Source organism: Mustela nigripes, chromosome 13, assembly GCF_022355385.1.
Source record: "Mustela nigripes isolate SB6536 chromosome 13, MUSNIG.SB6536, whole genome shotgun sequence".
NCBI classification, from domain to species: domain Eukaryota; kingdom Metazoa; phylum Chordata; class Mammalia; order Carnivora; family Mustelidae; genus Mustela; species Mustela nigripes.
In genome coordinates, this window is record NC_081569.1 from 116,864,152 (window position 1) to 116,885,978 (window position 21,827).

Sequence of the window (21,827 nt, forward strand, 5' to 3'; positions counted from 1 at the left end):
GCTTCTAGAAAGACTTGACAGAAGAGTTAAGACAGAAGGCAAAGTTTTAAAAAGTTAAAATTACCCCCAACTCTCTTTGAAACTACCAAGAAGCCATCGGACACAGGCCTGAGATGGGTCAACATGTGGCCTCCCAAAAAGAAACATCCAGGAACCCCCGGTTCTCCCTCTCTCACCTGAAGAACCTCCAAGGTGTTCCTTCCAGATTCGGGGAATCTGACAAGTCCCCTCCAGCTCCAGGTCTCCTCTACAACCACCCAGTCTAAGGACCAACGGCAGAAGTAGATGGGCGGGCTCCTCTCCACTGCTCTGACCTGTCCCTCTGGCAGAAAATCTAACAAGCTGCAAAACGCCAGAAAGACAGGGAGTAGGAGAGGGAGAAGCCAAGGGTCTCTAAAAATCAGCCCCGAACGCACCCATCTGGCTGCCAAGAGCTTCTCGCTGCCTCGGAAGCAGCCTGCCGTGGTTCCCTGGCAAATTAAAACCTCCCACAGACACTCAAAAACCCAACTCTCCTTCCTGGGGAGACACCAAATGCACATCCAGGCTACATTTCAGAAAAGAGTTCTGCACTAGACGCAATATTCCTTTAAAGGGGTTTTTAAAGCACACCAATCCCACTGCAAAGACCAGTACCAGCATCTCAGTTTTGGTTACAGGTTTATAATTAGACACAAAATCCCCTCCAGGCTCGAGTTTTACTTTCAAGCTGGAGGCTCGCTTTAGTTCTGCTTGGGGGGGGGGGGGGGGGGGGGGGGGGGGGAGGGAAGAAAACTTTGGGAAAAAAAAAAAAAAAAAAAAAAGTAAAAGGAGTCTGAGGGAAGTCATCATCATAAATTAAAAATCATGACTCGAAGGTAGTGTCTTTTAGGCAGAAAGACTGGCTTAGAAGGGACTACTGCTTCTACCACACAGCAAGGATTAAATTACAGACAGACACACTAAATCATGTCTCTTTGCACAGATGGTCTCAAGTAGTTACATAAAACAGGTAATCAGCAGCACGATTTGAGAAGAACCCCTAAGTACATGCTTGAGAAAAAGTGGTTTTTTTTTTTTCCTTCATTAAAGAGCGCCACTGCCTGAATTATCATTAAGTTAAACAGGGTTCACTCCCCCCCCCACCCGCCCCCCAGTGAAAATACAAGTAGACCTACATGTCCGTCGATAGGATGAAGCAATTGCTATCTGCCCGGTTTTAGGCAAGGTCTCAGGCTCAGAGGTTGGTGCTGGGATGTCAGGAGGGAGAGAGGGCGGGCGGGAGGGCAAGAAGCCCAATGCTGGGCTGCGGGCTTTTAAAGGTACGGACCTCTCCTCCGACTGCCTTGTCCCCGTTGAGATCTCAGCTTTACAAAGCATTTAACACCACTTTAAGTTAATGGTCTTTTTTTATTGGAAAAAAAAAAAAAAAAAAAGACTAGCATTTACAACTTGGAATGGACGTAAATTGTAATTCCTTGATCAGCAATGTTGATGCCTGTGCTGAAGTCCACAGCCCCAGCCTACTCTGCTGCTGGCTCCAAGTCATGGTTCAGGAGGTTTTAAAAACAGAGAGTCCAAAGATGCTCCCTTGGTAAAGGTTTTTTTTTTGTTGTTGTTGTTTTAAATTTGTGTGAATGGTGACAGCCTGACACCCATGTCACTCCAGGACAACGCAGACAATGCTAAACCAACATGTGAGGCATGCCACCCAGATGAGCGTCATGGTCACCAAGGATGGGGGCACCCAGAAGTACGAGAGGGCCGTCCTGCTAAGTGGGGCTACGTCTAGACAGCTTATCCTTCACCCATTTCTCTGCACAGCATCCTGAGGTAAACCAATTTAAAATATTTGTTTTCAGTAAACCAGCTATGACAATTTTATACTAACAAATTGAACTAGAACCCATTTGAAGAAGTTTTAAATTTTTTTCATTTTTCGTTTTTAATACAAATGCCTGACTGTGCTCAATTGTCAAGCTGCATGCATGAAAAACTGGCCAGCCCAGTGTATTAATCATGAGCAAATGGAACTGCGAGGAGTCCACTAGGTGCTTCCTTATCATTAGGTAGGACAAGTATTTATGTCGTAAAACTGATGTGTAGCTTGATCTTTAGGGGACAGGACCACCAACCAATACATGCAGATTTTGTGTGTGTGGACAGAAGGTACTTTTGACATTCAGTTTTGCTATATAGAAACAGAATGAGTAAATGAACTTTTTTTTTTTTTTTGCAAGAGGTAAGTAAAAGATTCAATTTGATTCTTCTAGAAGGGGGGGAAAGGAGTTGAAAGTAGGCCTTCATTTTGCAGTCATCATCTGTACGAATTCTGAAAAGACAAACAATCATAACTTGTAGTTATCTTCAAAAGCAGTTTGAATGAACACAACATCTCTACTCCGCATAAATGAAATAAATAAAGATCAGGGTCTCTTGAAGCAGTTATCTTGTTTCTAGATACCATAGGGAGGACTGTTCAAAACTAAGCTGAAGAGACTAATGCAGCGTTTTTACCTTCATAGTTGACTTGCCCGTCTCCATCAATATCTGCTTCTCTGATCATTTCATCTACTTCTTCATCTGTTAGTTTCTCCCCTAAGTTGGTCATGACATGACGAAGCTCTGCCGCACTGATGTAACCGTTGCCATCCTGTGAACATTAAGCAGGTGCTAATGAGGGCGGCGGAGAGGGCTTCCCAACGGGCACAGGCCACCCAGCTCCGCTTCCCCCACCAAGCCACCAAGCGCATGCCCCCGGCCAGCACCGAAATGCAGGGGCTTGGAAAACACTAAGGAACCGAAAGCAGCAATCAAGAAGCTTGGTTCAAAATTCCCCACTGCTTATCATCATGCTCACCCCCGCCTAATTTAAGGCTGCTGCAGCTAAGTCGGCTTATTTCAAAGCAAGATCACCACAGAGGCCCAGGCAATTCAGTGTAAGTGTTCTAAGTATTTCAGAAATGGTGGCAAAGCAGCGGGACAGGCTGCAACTCAGACGCAGGATTACCTTGTCAAAGACTCGGAATGCCTCGCGAATTTCTTCTTCGCTGTCTGTATCTTTCATTTTTCTAGCCATCATAGTCAAGAATTCCGGGAAGTCAATGGTGCCATTACCTCAAATAAGAAAACAAAAGCTCGCATAAAATAAATGCACCGGCAATGCTCCCCAGTGGGGAACATCTTCAAAACACGGCAGAGAAGGGTTAAGACTCTCTCGGACAAACCGGTTGAGTTATTTATTTTACGAGGTTAAACCATGTTTAAGTCTCAACTGTTCAAATACTTCGCAGGGATTTCACATGACTCATGTAATCCAAACCAGTCATCAGTGCGTGCCCAGGAGAGCACTTCAGGATGCAAAGGGAATGGCACGTGGAGGTTCCTGACCACTAAAGGTGCCTACAGCACCCTTCCATTCCTGCAGGAAGCCCTTGAGACAACATCCCCCCCCACCCCGACCCCAGGCTGAGGGTAAGCCCCTGGCCCTACCTCTGCCTTGGTTCGTTACCCTGGTCAAGTCCCAGAACTGGCCTGCCAGTACAACAGAATGTTTTATGGAAGAAAAGGATTATGGAAGTGGGGGCAAAAGCAGACTTTCTTATACCACAGACCATAAATTATCACAGTCTTCTCCAGAAGGCGTTTCCTGCCCACATTCTGATGATAAGTCACCTAATCATTTTTTTCTCTAGCTCAGGATCTTTGCTTTCCCAGTAAGGGCAAGGCTCGGAAGTGTTTTCATAGCTCAGACCACTACCACTTAGGTAACAGGGTCAGAACAGCCTGTTCTACGGCCAGTATTCTAAATAACTTCCCCTCTAAAACTAAGAGTTGGCGAGCACCCACAAAGACAGAAACAATTAACAGTATAACTTAAATTAAACGGAAAGAAAATTAAATGGGAAAAAGCTCTGGGTTAAAATACTCATTTTCACCAGTACCTTTAAATCAAAGTGATTCAGAAATCCCTTTGGCCTCCAAAATTTTAAAGCATTATGATAGTCACACAAGACAAAGTAAATTATTTGAAGTGCTATCTCATAACCACACAGAGCAGACATCCTTGGGCATTACGTTTATTCATTACTAGATTCTGTAGCCTGAGTCAGTTTCTCCTTCCTTGCTCCCTACAATCTAAGGGCCTAATACACTTTACCAGTCCCTAAGTACCATTTCCCAGAGTTCCCATAAAACAGGGAGTGGCCACCCCATGTTCCCAGATGGCCAATCATCTTAGCAGTCAACCAAGAGGGAATTCTGAAGTATCCCTTTTCCAGAACATTGAGAGGGACAAAAACTCTTCTCAAAGTAGCTTGAATGGGCTGAAACCACTTGTTAAAGAGCTCACCCAGCTTCTCAATGTGCATGACCAGACAAATTTAATTCTACTTTATCACTTTATGATACCACATTTGTTTAAATGGTTACGTTCAAGCCAAGTCTAGAAAATAATCTAGATCCAAATTGCTTATTCTTAGCTCATTTTAAAAATTTTTCCATGTTCTACGATGTTATACATTATCTGCATGTACATGGTTCCCAAAAGGACAGCTTTTTGACAAGGAAATGCTCAGAAACTGCTTCCAGAGAGAAGTGAGCAGTAGCAGGTTACTGTCCACTGTTCTAGAGTACAGAAGAATCGGTGACCAACTGGTGACCCCATTACAAGGGCTACTGCTTATTCCTTCTTGCTCTGCACTTTACTCATCTTCCCCTTCTGTTAGGTTCTATAATCTACTCCCCACAGTCTTCGAGCACTCCATGTCCAAGCTTTATACAACCCTCAAAATTCTCTGTAATAAACACAACTACAACTCATGCTGTACTCAACTCGACACTAAAGTCTAAGGGTCTCTCCTTCCATTTCACTTCCCACTCCTCTTGGAGACAGTCAGCTTTAGAAAAGGTCTATGGCTTTTTATTTTTACTTCCCCAGAGGACTCAGTGGAGACTCATGGGCCAGTTGATAAAAAAGACTGAGCTGTAGGTCACGGCAAGTAGAAAAGAACAATATGCCGATCTGATCCAGGAAATGTTCTAGACAGTGAGCACAGCCAAAGGCAGGTCCATAATCTTCTATTTTCATTGTCAGCGGCCGTCAGGCAACCACCAAAAAGATCGTTGCACATTTGCTTTGCTCTGGGGACCTGAAAGACAATCTTGTAACATGTCTGAACTCGAATTACACAACACTGGCGCTCATTCATAGGTCTGAGCCCTCACCATCAGCATCCACCTCGTTGATCATATCCTGCAATTCGGCTTCTGTTGGGTTCTGACCCAGTGACCTCATGACAGTTCCAAGTTCCTTTGTTGTGATGGTGCCGTCGCCATCTTTGTCAAATAGGGAGAAAGCTTCCTTGAACTCTGAAAACAGAAGTTTACCTTTAGAATGAATGTCTTTACCCAACCCAGCCACAGCACACACTTCCCTGGGGCTTGCCAAAGCAAACCGTCCAAGTCTGCAACTTATCACAAATTGCCTCGCCTGTATCTCCTGAAATAAAGACCACGACAGTCCTATTGGACGGCCTTCATTCCATATTCCATAAAGCAGACACTGCTCCTGGTAACTGGTTCCATAAAACCACACAGTACTCTCACATTTTTAAAGAAAATTAAACTTAAAACACACTTCAATTAGTCCTCAGTCCAATCTAACAAGTGAAGATTGGTCCCCATGCTCCCCTAAGGCCCCTTCCAGTTCAACTGCTCCAGCCACAGCCTTTCACAGCAACATTGAAGGGGTTATTAGAAATGCACCCTCCCCGGGAACCAGAGTTCTCTCTATATGGCATTTATTTCAAAGGCATCCCTGGTTTCCTAAAGAGAAATCATCTCAAGAATCCTCCAAGGAATAATCAAAGCTAGAATCTAAACGGACTCCCTTTCCAATTATTACAGTAGAACTAACCCTCATTTCCACCCATTCCCCTGTATTTTCAAAGAGCAAGCACGAGCCTTCAGGGTAAATTACGAAAAGACCTGAATTCCGCCTTACAGCGGGCTCCCGGCACTCCCACCACATGCAAAGCCGGACCGGCAGGAGCCAGTCAAACATGCCGGAGTGGAACAAGGTATTCCCAGCTCCACTTCCACAAGGCCTGACACGCTGGCAAGGAATGAACACCTGACCTAAATATTTCTGCTTCTTGCTTCCATTTAAATAAATTCTTAAGAAACCGTTCAAATTATAGTGGGGTGGGGGTGGGAGGGAAGGGTCAGAGAAGTTATCCGAAAGGAGTCAAGCCTCCTTCTGGCCTAAGGGGACCCCCTGAAGTCATCGACTTACCAGCGATCTGTTCTTCGGTGAGCTGATCAGCCTACGTAAAGAAAGAAGAGGTATACCTCAGTGCACAAGCACTGATGGAGAGCAGCAGGGTTTTCTCAATTATACTTTTGATATTGACCTTTCAAAAATCACTCTTTAAAAAAAAAAAAAAGCTAACCACGTGAAACTGCTAGCCACTAAATGAAAACAATGAGAATAAAAGGAACACTTTATGCTACTTGAAAAAACAAAGGATGACAAAGAAGTGACATTTCACTTCACGTTTTCTTTGCTGAGCCAATGGCTAATGCACTCTGAGGTCTAACGAGGAAGGGTCAGTTCATAATTTGAAAAATGGCACCTCTAGTGGCAAAGGCCCCACCACACCGGAGGCAGCAGCCAGCTTAGAGAAAGAAGAGCGCCACCTACTGCGCCAGGGACACCGCAGTCCCCCCTTCCATCGGAGGATGCCAGCCTGATGGCTGCTGTCACCACCGCCAGGATCGCGGCCAGGGGCAGGCTTTTAGCGCACCTTGCGCATTGCTGCGGGCGCTCCAAAATCTCCAAACAGGCGTTACATAACGGCCTTGGGTTGGATTAACAGGCTTCAGTATCTATTTTATGAAATACAATTAAGTGGAAAATATAAATATACTGCAATGGTTCACCCCCACCAACTTCATTTCCATGCAATAAATGCTTTTCCATTTTTTTTTTTTTTTTAAAGATTTTATTTATTTATTTGACAGAGAGAAATCACAAGTAGATGGAGAGACAGGCAGAGAGAGAGAGAGGGAAGCAGGCTCTCTGCTGAGCAGAGAGCCTGATGCGGGACCCGATCCCAGGACCCTGAGATCATGACCTGAGCCGAAGGCAGCGGCTTAAACCACTGAGCCACCCAGGCGCCCAATGCTTTTCCATTTAAATTAGGCAGTTATTTATGAAAAGCCCCCCATTTGTAAGGGCTGATGCCCTCAGTCAAATTATCTTTGATAAAGAAGCCAGGAAAAAAATGCAACCATCCTACTACTGAGCTGTTACAAAACCGCAAACGTGAAGTACCCACAAAGGTACGAAATAATTATGAGTCTCTACCATGTCTTTTTTGGAAAAAGAGCAACTACTAACTTTGCTAGAGAATATTCACCAATTTTCAGAATGACAGAAGAGCTGCTCGGATAGAGCCACTTTACACTCAGGTGGTGATGGCCACGCAGGTTATTTGCACTTGTTTTGTCTGGTCCCTGCAACACGGAACCTGTGACCTGTACCTTGGGGGGGAATAGGGGGGAGCTTCCAGAATGCAAGGAGAGCTAATAAGTATTTTTATTTTAATGACGGACACCTAAGGAAGCCAGTTACAAAACAAATCCCAATAGAACGCTAACCACGTTATGTCTACACTGATCTTAAATGAAAACTTTCCCAATAGGTGTGGTGTTCCAATTTACTGATTTGGGGGAAAACTTATTTTTTCAAATTAGAATTAGGTCTTCCTTCCTTTCTCCCCCAGTCATCCGAAGGCGGTTTTCTTTATATCGCATGAAGGAGACACGATGATTTATGTAATGCCAGGACAACATCTGTCTTTGTACCACAGGAAGCCCTGCCACACCTCGAACGAGAAGCTGTCACCTAACCGGGAAGAACAGTCCCACCTCACCGCAAAACTCTCCTGGTAAGAGAGCTTTCCGAGAGCAACAGCCTTTCTCCACAAAGAAATACCCACCCCCAAATCGCTCTGGTCTAAAGGGCAAAGGTGCTCTGAACCTGTCGGGAGCCATCTCCCCGTCCCGCCAAGCCAGAAAGCGCTGTGGGTGATGTCAGCCCAGCCCGCCCATGGAGGAAGGGGGCTGAAGAAAACACACCCAGCCAGGCGCACAGGCGCATCTGGCAATCTAGAGGCTGCAGAGAAAGCGGAAACGTGGAGGGCATCTCTCTGCGGACTGCAAAGTGGCGAGGGGCCAGGCAGGGATGCGTGCCCCGAGAGCAGGCGGGATGCGGAGGAACGAGGGAGCCCCAGGGTGGGGGCACCGCCCTTCCCTGGCCAGGATCACCCCCCCACTCCCACCCCCGCTCCGGGACCGCGCGGCGAGAGGGGGCCAAGCCCGCCCCGCTCCTCCCACCCGCTTCTGCTCCCCCAGGCGGCGAGCCGCACCGCCGCCTCCTACCGGAGCAGAAACTTTGCGTCTCTAATGGAAACCGAGCCGCGCGCCAGCTCCCTCCTCCCCCGCCCCCCCTCCGCCCCAATTAGCTCGAGCCGAGTGCCTCCCTCGGGAAGGGACCTCCGGGGTACAGAAGATCAAGCACGCCTTCACTGCCGCACTGGGTGGGGGGCTGCAGGGGTGCGAAACATGGGGACACGAGCCCCGGCCACACGGTGGGGCCCCGCCCGGGCGCAGGGCGGCCGGCCCGCCGCTTCCGCCCTCTCCGCCCCCCACCCCTCGCCTTCCTGCCCCCACCCCACCCTTCCCCGGCTCCTTCCTTCCCAACCCACGCCCGCGCCGCGCCCCCCGCGAGGGAGGAGGGATAGCTGCTGAGCCAGGGCGCCCAGCGGGGTCGTCGGGTGGGGGAGGAGGTGGACGCGGACTGCGCCCCCCACGCCCGGGCCGAAGCAATGTGCGCCACCGGCTAGGTCGGGCCCATTCATTCTCCGCAGCCAGCCCGACCCCCCGCCTCTGTGCCTAGGGTGGAGGGCGGCGGGGGGTGCTCAGGGGAGGGATCGAGTGCCCGGCCCCGCCCGGCTCCCCCGCCCCCCGGGGCCCCGGCCCAGGCGCAGCGCTGCGGGAAGCCCGGGTGCGGCGCGCTGGATGCAGTGGTGCGGGGCTGGGGGAGGGGGTGGATGCGGCAGACCCCGGTGCAGCTGCGGCCGGAGCCCCTGCCCGCGGACAGCCCCCGGCCAAGTCCAGCTCCAAGAGGGACCAAAATTTAAATAAGAAACCCTGGCCAAGAAAAGCGAAATGCAAATCCAAAATGCGTCCTCCTTAACTGCAGCTGCTGCGTAACACCCGGAAAAGAGGGAGAAAAAAAAAACCCACACCGAAAAAAAAGGGGGGGGCGCTCAACTCAAAATTTGGGAAGAAATGGGCAGACAGCTGCTACGCCGCCGTTTACCACTCCCGACCTACCATGGTGCGAGCGAAGGGAAGAAGAGCAGAGGGAGCGAGGGTGGCTGCACCAGCGCAGGGGCTGTGACGGCGGGGGGTGCCTCCGCTGCTGTAGCTGCTGCTGCTAAGGCGCGATGTGCGCTCAGCGTTGTGCCGCTGCCGCCGCCCGACTGTGAGTAACGGCGCCGCGCCCGCGAGGCTCCCAGCACCACTGCCGAAGTGCGGGGCTGCACCCGGCGGTATATATACGGCGCTCCGTATCCCTCCGCCACGGCGCTGCCGGCTCGCTCCGAGCGGCGCGGGGAGGGCCGGGCCTCGCCCGGTTGGCCCCGCCCCCGTCGCGCCCCGCCTCCCGCCTCCCGCCTCTCTCTTCCCGGGCGCGCCCGCCGCGGGCCCAGCCTGGGGCCCCGGGAGGCGGCGGGTTCGCTGAGAGGCGAGAGGTCGAGGGGCTGGGGCCGACGCAGGAGCAGGTGGAGCGAGGAATCCTCAGAGACTCCTGTCTGGGGCTGGACTAGGGCAGAGTGTCTCCACAGCCCCGACCTGGGGCGGCCATGGACGTGAGAAGCTATCCGCCTCTCACCCCGGACCCACCTCCATCTGTGGGACACCCCCACTCCCCGGACTTCACATCTTTTACACCTTCTCCTGGCGCAGCCGGGTTCCGCGGGCCCCGCGCCCCGGGGTCTCCAGCTGGCCACCTTCCTTTCGGGATGTTTCAGGAGGTCCTGGGGCAGGGGAGGTCCGCGGGGAGCTGGGGACAGAGGAATTGACAGCACACCTTCCCCTGCCTTGGAGAGTGTCTGGAAGGGGCATAGCAGTTTTCCTCTCGCAAGAAATTGGTCAGATGTCTTTTTTCTTTTAAAAATTTGAAGCAATTTCTGAAACATTATATACGCTAAGTTGCTAAATCTGTGTCATGCTCATATGCTTAGCCAGTCTTCTTTTAATTTTTTCACGTTTCCACTGAATATTTTGTATGCCTGAATAATATTTCTCCCTTAACTGTTTTGTTTCCAACAGAAAATACTATTCATCCTGGCTCTGGTCTTAACTGAAATGAATGTACCTGTGTGAATCTTCCATAGACCTTAAAACCCATGCTTTGATTTCTGTTTTTTCTTAATTTTCCCGGTCCTGAGAGGGATCAGATCTTCATTCATAAAAACAAAAAAAAGAAAAAAACAGGCACTTAGAATCCCCTAGATTAGAGCTGGAACAAACAGCAAGTTGTCTCTACAATGGAACTAGATTTTATTTTAATGTACAGTCTTGTTTCTGTTCCTCTCTTTAAAATATTTTATCTTTAATAAATGTTTTCAGTTTTTCTGTAAACTAGAAAAAGGGCAATTTCAGTTATTAATTTGAAATCAGAACTTGTAAAAATCTTGACAAAATGCTGCAGTTAGTTTTCTTGCCAAGGCAGCACAGAGAATTTGATCTTTTGTTTACAGGGCCTGGGCAACAGTTGCAATTTATCATTTGTTTACTCTTTCAGAGATGTGCAAAGTGTGTAATTGACAAACTCTGCTAGAAAAGGCTCCCCTTGGTGACGTTTGCTTCCGGCTTTGACAAAATTTGCAGAAAGAGGTTTTTTAAAAAGGAAAAATGTTCAGGCATATTGCAGATGCCACAAGACTTCTGGTATAACCTCTGTCGAACTGTTCTAAGTATACTTGCTGTTCTTTCTGAAATGCTGCAGAAAGGGTGAACCTGCTGATCAGTTTAAAGAGAGGCTGCAGCAGCAAGCCAGGGAATGGTGTTGCCTTCTCTCTGCAGATTAAAAAGACATATTTACTTCACAAATCAGCCAATCATCACCATCATCGTCCTCCTCCTCTTCCTCTTCTTGTTCATCTTGTGCTTGCTCATGGCAGGAAACCTGAGTGGGAGAGTTGGAAATAGGAAAATAGAGGGAAAGGGACTAATACAAAATCAATTTAAATAATATTCAATAATCTGGTGAGTTACAAGTCTAAATGGCCAGATACATCTTAAAACTGCTTCATTTCTAAAGGAATTTGTATTCTTTTCATATAGTACTTAATGAAATACATTTTAAAATACTGTGCACATTGTATAAGTAAGGGGAAATAAGGCCTGGAAATGAAATGTGTTTAGTTATTGAGGATTCATTAGCTTCTGTCTTCCATTCCTTATAATTATTTTGGTTAAATTGCTATAATCCATGATTTTGAAAATAATATTGCTCCCTGTCATTTAACCAAATTCACCTAGATAAAAAGCTTTGAAACTTTTCATGATGCTACATGCTAAAAACTGTATATTTTAGAATTATTTTACTCATTATAAAATTCATAATTCTGATTCTTTATATGGTTTTACTTGATTAAGTTCTCTTTTGATAATTCTTTAATGTATCAAAGCACATCTCACCTTTCAAGTCTACTGGGTTTGTAGTGAGGTCATGCTTTAGTTTTTTGGCTAGTTTGACACACTGAAATACGAGAAGGTCAGTGACTTGCCCAAGATCTTACCGTGAGTCAAAGATGTAAAACAGAGCATAGACCCTTGTGTGGGACTCTAATATTAGATTACATATTAGAGAAATCAATATCTGAAAACTTTAAATATACAATGTGAAGGATTTGCCTATTTCATGAAGCAGATTCTTTTACCTAGATGATCACTAGGCTTTTATTAAAGTCAAATAGACTTTATTATTTAAATTCAATGAATTAACATATAATGTACTATTAGTTTTAAAGGTAGAGGTTAGTGATTCATCAGTATTATATAGTCCCCAGAGCTCATTATATCACATGCCTCCTTCATGTCCATCACCCAGTTACTCCATCCCCCCACTCACTTCCCCTCCAGCAACCCTCAGTTTATTTCCTGTGGCTAAGAGTCTCTTATGGTTTGATTAGATTCTTTTTTTTAATAATAATATTTTCACACTTGATCTTAGCCAAAAAGCTGAGAAGCCATTTTATCATAATTTTTTTAAAAGGTTTTATTTTTCGGGGTGTCTGGATGGCTCAGTCAGTTAAGTGGCCAGCTCATGATTTCAGCTCAGGTCATGATCTCAGGGTTGAGAGATGGAGCCCCCATGCTGGGCTCCAGGCTCAGTGTGGAACCTGCTTCAGATTCTCTCTCCCTCTCCCTCTGCCCCTCCCACTCATCCTCTCTCTCCCTCTTTTTCTTTCTCTGAAATGGGTACATAAATCTTTAAAAAAGAAAGAAAGAAAACATCTTCTGCTGAGCATTGACTACAGCCAGCCCTTGTGCTAAATGCATTATTTCATTCTCCTGCCCAAACCATGAGGCAGGTATTGTTATCCTTATGTAGAAATAGGCACTAAGAGATTCAGTGATTTTCCTAATTTAAGTGGAAGAACCCCAATATCTAGGTCCGAGCTCTTTGGACATAACACTGTAACTATTTCCTGTAATTTAATAGAATTTATTTTTAATTTAATTTTCTGGAGAGGAAGAACAAAGATTAAGATTAAAATCTGTTTTTAGGGGGGCCTGGCTGGTAGAGCATGTGACTCTTAATCTCCAGGTTATGACTCCTAGCCCCACGTTGGGTGTGGAGATTACTTAAAATTAAAATCTTCAAAAAAATTTAAATCTGTGGGGCGCCTGGGTGGCTCAGTGGGTTAAGGCCTCTGCATTCGGCTTGAGTCATGATCCCGGGGTCCTGGGATCGAGCCCCGCATCAGGCTCTCTGGTCCGTGGAGAGCCTGCTTCCTCCTCTCTCTCTGCCTGTCTCTCTGCCTACTTGTGATCTCTGTCTATCAAATAAATAAATAAAATCTTAAAAAAAAGCAGTATTTTTTTGAAGATTTTATTTATTTATTTGTGAGAGAGAGGGAGAGCGAAGGAGGCAGAGGGAAAGTGAGAGTGAGAAGCCGACTCTCTGCCGAGCAAAGAGCCTGACATGGGACTCAATCCCTGGGATCATTACCTGAGGCAAAGGCAGACTTTCAACCAACTGAGCCATCTGGGGGCCCCTAAATAAATACTTCTTACCCAAGGATTTGAAAGTAAAATAAGTTCATAGGAATGTAGTAATAGCTACATCTCCTACATAAGGAGCAGGATATTTGTGAAAGAAAACTCAAAGCAAAACATTTACTTTGTAAGATGTGGTAAATGTATATGCGATGAAATATTACTCAGCCATCAAAAAATGAAATTGTGTCATTTGCAACAACATGGATTTAGCTGGAGTGTATTACGCTAAATGAAGTAAGCCAGTCAAAGACAAATACCATGTGATTTCAATCAAATGTGGAATTTAAGAAAGAAAACAGATGAACATATGGGGAGGGGGAAAAGAAAAAAAGGAGACAGGGAAACAAGCCATACAAGACTCTTAACTATAGAGAACAAGCTGAAGGTTAATGGAGGGAGTGGATGGGGGATGGGCTAGATGGGTGATGGGGATTAAGGAAGGTATTTGTTGGGATGGGCACTGAAGATTGTATGTAAGTGATGAATCACTGAATTATTTTTTTTTTCCCCTTTTTTAAAGATTCCATTTGTTTATTTAAGAGAAACAGTGAGAGAGAGAGCACAAGCAGGTGAAGGGGGAGGAGAGGCAAAGGGAGAAGCAGATTCCCTTCTGATGAAGGAACCTGATTGCTGGGATCAAGGCCCACGCTGGGCTCCCTGCTCACCCAGGAGTCTGCTTCTCCCTCACCCTCTGCCTTTGTCTGGGATCATGATCTCAGGGTCCTGGGATCAAGTCCCACATCAGGCTCTCTGCTCAGCAGGGAGTGTGTTTCTCCCTCTCCCTTTGCCTCTTTCTCTGCCTCTCTATTTGAGTATTTCTTATACTCACACCCTTCTAGGCATCAGAAGTACTGCAGATGATAATAAATAGATCTTGCCTTCCTGAAACTTACAATCTTTTGAGAAAATGACTCTTGGTGTGGGGGTTGGGGGTGGGAGAAAAAGAATGAGAATGTTGGTTTGATGATTTTTACAAAGTATCCCGTCTAAATTCATTCACTGCATGTACCTATAGTCAGTGCTGCCTTCATGGATCTTCTAACTAAATAGTTAGAAGATCTTCCTCAAGAAATTTGTAATGCCAGACAGAAGCCCCCTGAGCTTTCGCAAAGTAAAGAAGTCTTGTCTCTCCCTCTTTACTGTCCCCAGCTCCCTCCTTCTCCACCCCATAATACTTTAATGATTATCTACTATTTGGGATTCTCTGCCTCTCTAATCATCTCCATGAGCAGGAACAGATTCTTGCTGTTTGTGTGTGGATTTACATTTCATTAAATGTCATACAGGATTACTATTATAAAAGCTTTACTATCGCTACCGACAAACAAAATACCTCCTTATTTTTCCATTTTAAACTTTGCCGTTACGGCGTTTGGGGGGTATGATCTTTCATGACTGGCTCTTATGATAAAGAATAAAGGGAGAGGGGCGCCTGCGTGGCTCAGTGGGTTAAGCCGCTGCCTTCGGCTCAGGTCATGATCTCAGAGTCCTGGGATCGAGTCCCGCATTGGGCTCTCTGCTCAGCAGAGAGCCTGCTTCCCTCTCTCTCTCTCTGCCTGCCTCTCCATCTACTTGTGATTTCTCTCTGTCAAATAAACAAATAAAATCTTAAAAAAAAAAAAAAAAAAAAAAGAATAAAGGGAGAATTCTAGCATTACACTGAAATTTTAATACATGTGACCATCAGAACACAATAAGCAGGTGTTAGGCCAAACCCTCGTACCAGGAGAAAAACATGATCGATTTTAGCATGTGTTGATTTTGTGTCCCATAATTTTGAGTGAATCATACCCAGACTAAATGCCCTGTGGTATGTTCCAGCCTGCCATGTTCCCCAGTGTATTTAGTTAATGGTCTAAAGTGCAATATTTCCAAGCAACACCATCCACCTTGCATGTTTGCCCCATTCTTGTTTTTTTTTTTTTTTAAAGGCTTTCCTTTGTAGGGGAGAGGACATCTTGCCCTCCTTGTACAGGGCTGGTGCTTGTTTTGCTAGTAGCTGTGGTGATGGATTTGCACTCTTCCCTCTCTGGCCTGTTCCACGCTTGTGACCAAGGTCATGAATATGCAACACAGCAAGTTGGGGTCAGGGATAGAGAACAGAGCAAAATAATTGGCCATTAATAAGTCTGGACCCATGACTTGGGCTTCATTAGCTCTGTGCTTTCCCCCACTGAGCTCTTAAGTCACAGGCAGCCAATGGTTGTACAGACTTAGGAACAAGTATGTGAATTCAGATTCTAAAATGCCCAATGGGATAAGATCACAGCATTTTGTGCTTTAGTTGTTTACACTAAATTCAACCAGGTTTTGCTATTTTGGGTTTTTGTTTTGTTTTGTTTTTGTTTGTTTTGTTTTTTTGGTAAATGCAGCTGACCCACTAAGAAGCATATTCTCTATGTCATTTTATTTTGGAAATTCTTTTTTTTTTTAAGATTTTATTTATTTATTTGACAGAGAGAGATCACAAGTAGGCAGAGAGGCAGGCAGAGAGAGAGAGAGAGGAGGAAGCAGGCTCCCCGCCGAGCAGAGAGCCCGATGCGGGACTCGATCCCAGAACCCCGAGATCATGACCCGAGCTGAAGGCAGCGGCCTAACCCACTGAGCCACCCAGGCGCCCCTATTTTGGAAATTCTTAAGTCACCATTTTCCCTATTAATCCCAGAGTCAAGTGTACAAGTCACTTTAATCAACATCCAACTTCTCATTACTCTTGTGTGTGCGAGAGTGGGGGACGAACCAGAGAACTGGTCTAAGACATCCTTACAAAAATAGACATTTAGCAGCTTTTAAATGACAACTATTCAGCTGAGCGATATGTGGTCACACCACGGTAAGCTGGAATAGCATGTTTTGGGGTGACTTAGTTTGCCTGAAGAGCAGAGCCAGTGATTGGCACAAATGGGTACTTTAAATACGGTCTTGATATGGAGAAAACTGACCACAGTGATTAATCAGATAAATTGACGCTGATTGTGGATTATAGCAAAGAACGGGCCTCACCAAGTCCATCAGAGGGAAGGTCTAGTCTGGCAACTATATGGTTCGGTTTTGAATCATAATAGATTGTCTTGGTCCTGTGTTCTGGAGCCATGCTCTCCAACACAGTGGCCACTAGCCATATGTGCTATATATCAAAATTATATATCAAAATTAATTGAAGTAAAAAATACATTTCCTCCGTGTCGTTAGCCACATTTCAACTACTCAATAGGCCCATATGCTGGTGGTTGTCATATTACACAGCAAAGGACATTTCCAGCCTCACAAAAATTCTATTTGGACAACATCATTTTAAATATATATATATATATTTATTTATTTATTTATTTATTTATTTTATTATTTTTTTTTTTTTAAGGGAAGAAACATCCACATTTGTCTGGATCAAGAATGTTGAGGATCCCCAAATTTTTAATACCCAATCCATGATTCTTTGTTCATCTCAGTGAGCTTTTCTCTTTCTGAGTGAGGCAGTGTGTGGCCACCAGGTTAGTTTCATTGTGTCACTTCTCTACTCCAGAACCTTCAGTGGCTCCTCAATGCCCACAGGAAAGAAAATGCTAAGTCCTCAGGCCTCGCATTCAAAGCCCATCAACAGTTTGTTGATCTACTTTTTCAGAGTTACTATTGTTATTCTATAAAAACAAATTCTCTGCTCATATCCTCACCAGCTGTCTAAACCCTCTGGGTTCTTCATGCCCAGTTTAAATCCCACACCTTTCCAACTTTGTTGATTCTTACAGTTCCAGATGAACTTCTTCTCTCCCAAATTCCCTATCTCTTACCCATTTCTACCTGATATTATCTTTTCATGTATTTTATCTCCTCATTTATATAGTAGCAAAAGCTCTATGTTATCCTCCTTGTTTTTGTTTTTGTTCTTTGTTCTTTTCTTTTTTTTAAAGATTTTATTTATTTATTTGACAGAGATCACAAGTAGGCAAAGAGTCAGGCAGAGAGAGAGAGAGAGAGAGAGAGAAAGAGAGAGGAGGAAGTAGGTTCCCTGCTGAGCAGAGAGCCCAATGTGGGACTTGATCCCAGGACCCTGAGATCATGACCTGAGCTGAAGGCAGAGGCTTTAACCCACTGAGCCACCGAGGCACCCCGTGTTTTTCTTCTTTTAAAGATTTCACCTATTCATTTGTCAGAGAGAGCGGGAGAGCACAAGCAGGGGGAGTGGCAGGCAGAGGGAGAAGCAGTCTCCCCGCTGAGCAAGGAGCCCAATGCAGGATTCCATCCTAGGACCCCAGGACCCACCGGCGCAGAAGGCAAGATGGCCAACTGACTGAGCCATCCAGGCGTCCCCATGTTATACTCTTTGAACTCAGCATAGTACCTCAGTCAATAAATACCAATACATTATTTAATTGGTTAGTGTTGACCTTAGTTCACTCCTAGAACTAGGGAAGATATTAGACATGAATTTTCCAAGGTAGTGAGAAAAGGAAAAGGAAATCTTTGCTTTAACACTGAACTACCTCCTGAAACCAGTCTTCCTAGATTTGGTAGCAGGCCACATCTCTTCAGGGACGTGCTGGACTGTTCCTACCTTGCTCCTGACCTGTACAAGCATATCCATCCCGTCTTCTGCAATTCTCTCCCCAATTTCACATAACTGGATCCATTCCCAGCTTCCTGTGGTAGAGAAAATATGGCCCAAGGCAAGTTGTACTTGAATGGGAAAACTGAACTACCTATGCCTAAGCCCAATGAAGATGCTTCTTGAGTCTTATTCATTCTAAGTAGAGACTCTGAGTCATTGGCTAATAAACCAACTCTCGGCGTCACAACAAGATGAGTGGACCATTCGGTCACTGAAAAGATTTTGCCTTCAAGAAAGTTTGCAAGTTGTATCAATAAATGAGTATTGGTATTGGTACTCACCCCTCCCCGCGCCTTCTCCCAACACTCCTCCATAAAACAAGATGACAGAAATACATTTTGTCATACTTCAGTGAAAGTTTATTCCAGGCTTTATTTCTATTAACCTTGACCAAGCAAACAGCTGTTTCCCAGAAGAGGACAGCATTGTGAAATACCAGTTGCTAGGTTAACCGGCTGCTTCCTTGGCTCCTCAGCCACACCGACTCAGCTATCTCACCTGTAAAATGGCTACATAATCATAACATACCTCAAGGGCTCTTGTGAAGGGGAGAAAAAAAAATGAGAAAACGAAAGAAAAAAATGTCAGATTAGTTTGTACACAATAAAACTCTAGACAAATGTAAGGTGTGGTCATCTATAATAGCTAGAATACGTGTCAGCTAAATGCGGCAAAGGTCAGGTCAGAAGTCAGTTCAGGACCAGTCAGGGAATCTGAGGCAGTCATTCTAAGGCTCGGCAGTGGGAAGATCGGAAAGGTCTCCCATCGCCCCCAATAGGCTGCTGCCCGGGGCAACAAGCCCTCTGGCCTCCCTCCCTCCACTAGTGGAATGCTGCTGAGTCATCACCGTCTTACAGAGCAGCCTGAGAGATTTGTGACTCAGAAAACTGATGGATAGTGTCGTGTTTCACTGCCCCAGCGCTTCCCTGCCACACAGATTTTCATAGTTGCACCTGTTTCACATCGAGTTGGAAACCTAAGAAGTGACCCCCCAAATCAGGTAGCAGCAAAATAGATAAGCCATATTTTGAGCGGCCTACCAACAAATGATTCAGACGGAGGTATTTCTGGTTTTCAATCCCAGAGGAAGGTGAGAACCCATTAAAGCTGTTTGGTGCTTTGTACCTATGGGAGCTTTGTATTTTGGGATACTTTGAGGTTTGAGCACCATTTCAGCCTGTATTTTGTGCAGAGGCTCACACCGGGCTATTCTTTCTAAACTCTTTTTCGCTTGTGAGCACTGGAGAGACAGCGAGCTAGGTGAGGGGGTTAGGTGTTGCAGGAGCCAAGAAACGAGTCTCTTTTTCTGTGAAAGAGTGCCATGCTCAAAACAAGTCCAGTTATACCTGTTTTCATCAGCTGAAGGGGAGAACCAGATTTTAGGAAGCAGCCTAAAAGTTGCATAGAGATGGGGCGCCTGGGTGGCTCAGTCATTAGGTGTCTGCCTTCAGCTTAGGTCACAATCCTGGGGATCTAGGGTCAAGCCCTGCGTCGGGGTTCCCTGCTCAGTGTAGAGTCTGTTTCTCCCTCTCACACTCCTCCGGCTCATGCTCATGCTCGTGTTCCCTCTCTCTCTGTGTCCTTCTCTGTCAAACAATAAAAAAAACTAAATATAAATAAGTAAAAAATGAAAGTTGCATAATAAGAAATGAAGATAAAACCACAATGATGATTCTTTTTTTTTTTTTTTAAGATTTTATTTATTTATTTGACAGAGAGAGATCACAAGTAGACAGAGAGGCAGGCAGAGAGAGAGAGAGGGAAGCAGGCTCCCTGCCGAGCAGACAGCCCAATGCAGGACTCGATCCCAGGACCCCGAGATCACGACCCGAGCTGAAGGCAGCGGCCCAACCCACTGAGCCACCCAGGCACCCCACAATGATGATTCTTTATTAGCACTTTGCAATCCCTCCCAAAATACTTCCGAACCTCATGAAAGAATTGCAATTGTGTAGCTACATTCCTTTTCACTTGTTGATTACTCCTTTCAGAAAATGAGCTTCTTGGGGCGCCTGGGTGGCTCAGTGGGTTAAGCCGCTGCCTTCGGCTCAGGTCATGATCTCAGGGTCCTGGGATCGAGTCCCGCATCGGGCTCTGCTCAGCAGGGAGCCTGCTTCCTCCTCTCTCTCTCTGCCTGCCTTTCTGCCTACTTGTGATCTCTCTCTGTCAAATAAATAAATAAAATCTTTGAAAAAAAAAAAAGAAAAGAAAAGAAAATGAGCTTCTCTGAACTCTTCTGGGAAGAAGAAAGGGAAACACTGCTAGTCTGAAGAAGACAAAAGTAAAGAATTGATACAGCTTAACAACGGGAAAGTGTCAGCAATTTAAACGAAGGTCAAAGATTTTAAACCAGCTGTATAGATAAGACCAAACACAGAGAACAATTCAGGGCAGCCAATCCCTAAATGGAATAACAAAGTCCAAAGCAAAGTCATCTCAAGATTTTCCACAGTTGCTGGGAGGCCTTGTGGATGATAACATTCCTCTGCTCCCCTTATTACAATTAATCTTTGATTAAAGTGTTTTCAAAGGTCAAAGGAAAGATCAGCCTAGTAAGGATCCTAAAGCCCACGCTGGCCCTAACTATTCACTTCTCAGAACTTAGTTTTCTTTTCTGTAAAATGGGAAAGGGGGACCAGATGGCCTTTCTGTGATTCCTCCCAGATTTAGAATTTTATGATTCTAAATATTTTGCTCGTGAATTTTGTGAAAGATTTGTGCAGAATTCCATTAGTAACTGGGAGACCCCTAGAGATGTGGATATAAATAGAACTAAGGTCATAAGGGACTTGACTCAAGAGTTACATCTTTTTATAAACAGTAAAAATTAAGATCATGATAAATTTCCTACTTTGTGGAATGATAGTTGATGAGAATACTCAGAACAGACTAGGCCATGCCTACTCAAACTGACTCTTTGGGGCCCCTGAGTGGCTCAGGTGGTTAAGCATCTGCCTTTGGCTCAGGTCATGATTTTGGAGTCCTGAGATTGAGCCCCATATCAGGCTCCCCACTTAGAGAGGAGTCTGCTTCTCCCTCTCCCTCTGCCTCTCCCCCTGCTCTCTCTCTCAAGTAAATAAATAAAATCTTAAAGAAAAACAAAGCAAAACAACTGACTGTTCAATTGTGACACAATTGATTGTGTCACAATTAATTACAAATTACAAAAAAAATCAAAAGCTGGATAAAGGACATTATCTTCTTCTTCTTTTTTTTTTTTTTTTTTAAAGATTTTATTTATTTGACAGACAGAGATCACAAGTAGGCAGAGAGAGACAGGGAAGCAGCTCCTGCTGAGCAGAGAGCCTGATGCGGGGCTCAATCCCAGGACCCTGGGATCATGACCTGAGCCAAAGGCAGAGGACTTAATCCACTGAGCCACCCAGGCACCCCAGGACATTATCTCCTTATAAAGACCAGAAGAATAACAGTAGAAAGGAAAACTGATTTTGTTTGAGTGAATCTGATTTTTTTTATTATCTTCTTATAAATCTGTGTATTGTTTAAAGAATGTAATAGAATACACACAAAGGAAAGTTTGGAAGTAAACCTTAATATCTAATAAGACATTAATAATTTCCCACAATGATGATATTTCCTTAATTTAAAAATAAAAAGTGGAAACAAATGGAGAAAAAAAAATGTGGTGTTAAAAAAAAAAAGCCTACCATCTACATTATAGACTATGAATAAATATTGATTGATTGATTTTCTTGGAACTCAAAATACACACTTATATCTGGATTCTTCTACCACTGTCCCAATTATTGTTCATTCATTCTTTTAATCTTTATTGAGTTCCTGTAAAGTGAAATTTGCTAAGCACAGAGAATATAAAGATGAATTAGAAAGGCCCTATCCTTAAAGAGCTCATGATTAG

At 45.0% G+C, this 21,827-nt stretch overlaps 1 protein-coding gene across 1 annotated transcript; it reads right to left on the reverse strand.

The window, feature by feature from the left end:
* Positions 1–1,369: 1,369 nt before the first annotated feature.
* CALM1 (calmodulin 1) lies at positions 1,370–9,677 on the reverse strand. Its single transcript, XM_059373530.1, has 6 exons — positions 9,382–9,677; positions 6,275–6,305; positions 5,206–5,349; positions 2,990–3,096; positions 2,497–2,632; positions 1,370–2,311 (listed from the first exon to the last, which is right to left on the reverse strand). The coding sequence occupies exons 1-6, from the start codon at positions 9,382–9,384 to the stop codon at positions 2,283–2,285; spliced, it is 450 nt and encodes a 149-aa protein (XP_059229513.1). The 5' UTR covers positions 9,385–9,677; the 3' UTR covers positions 1,370–2,282.
* Between the last annotated feature and the right edge of the window lie 12,150 nt (positions 9,678–21,827).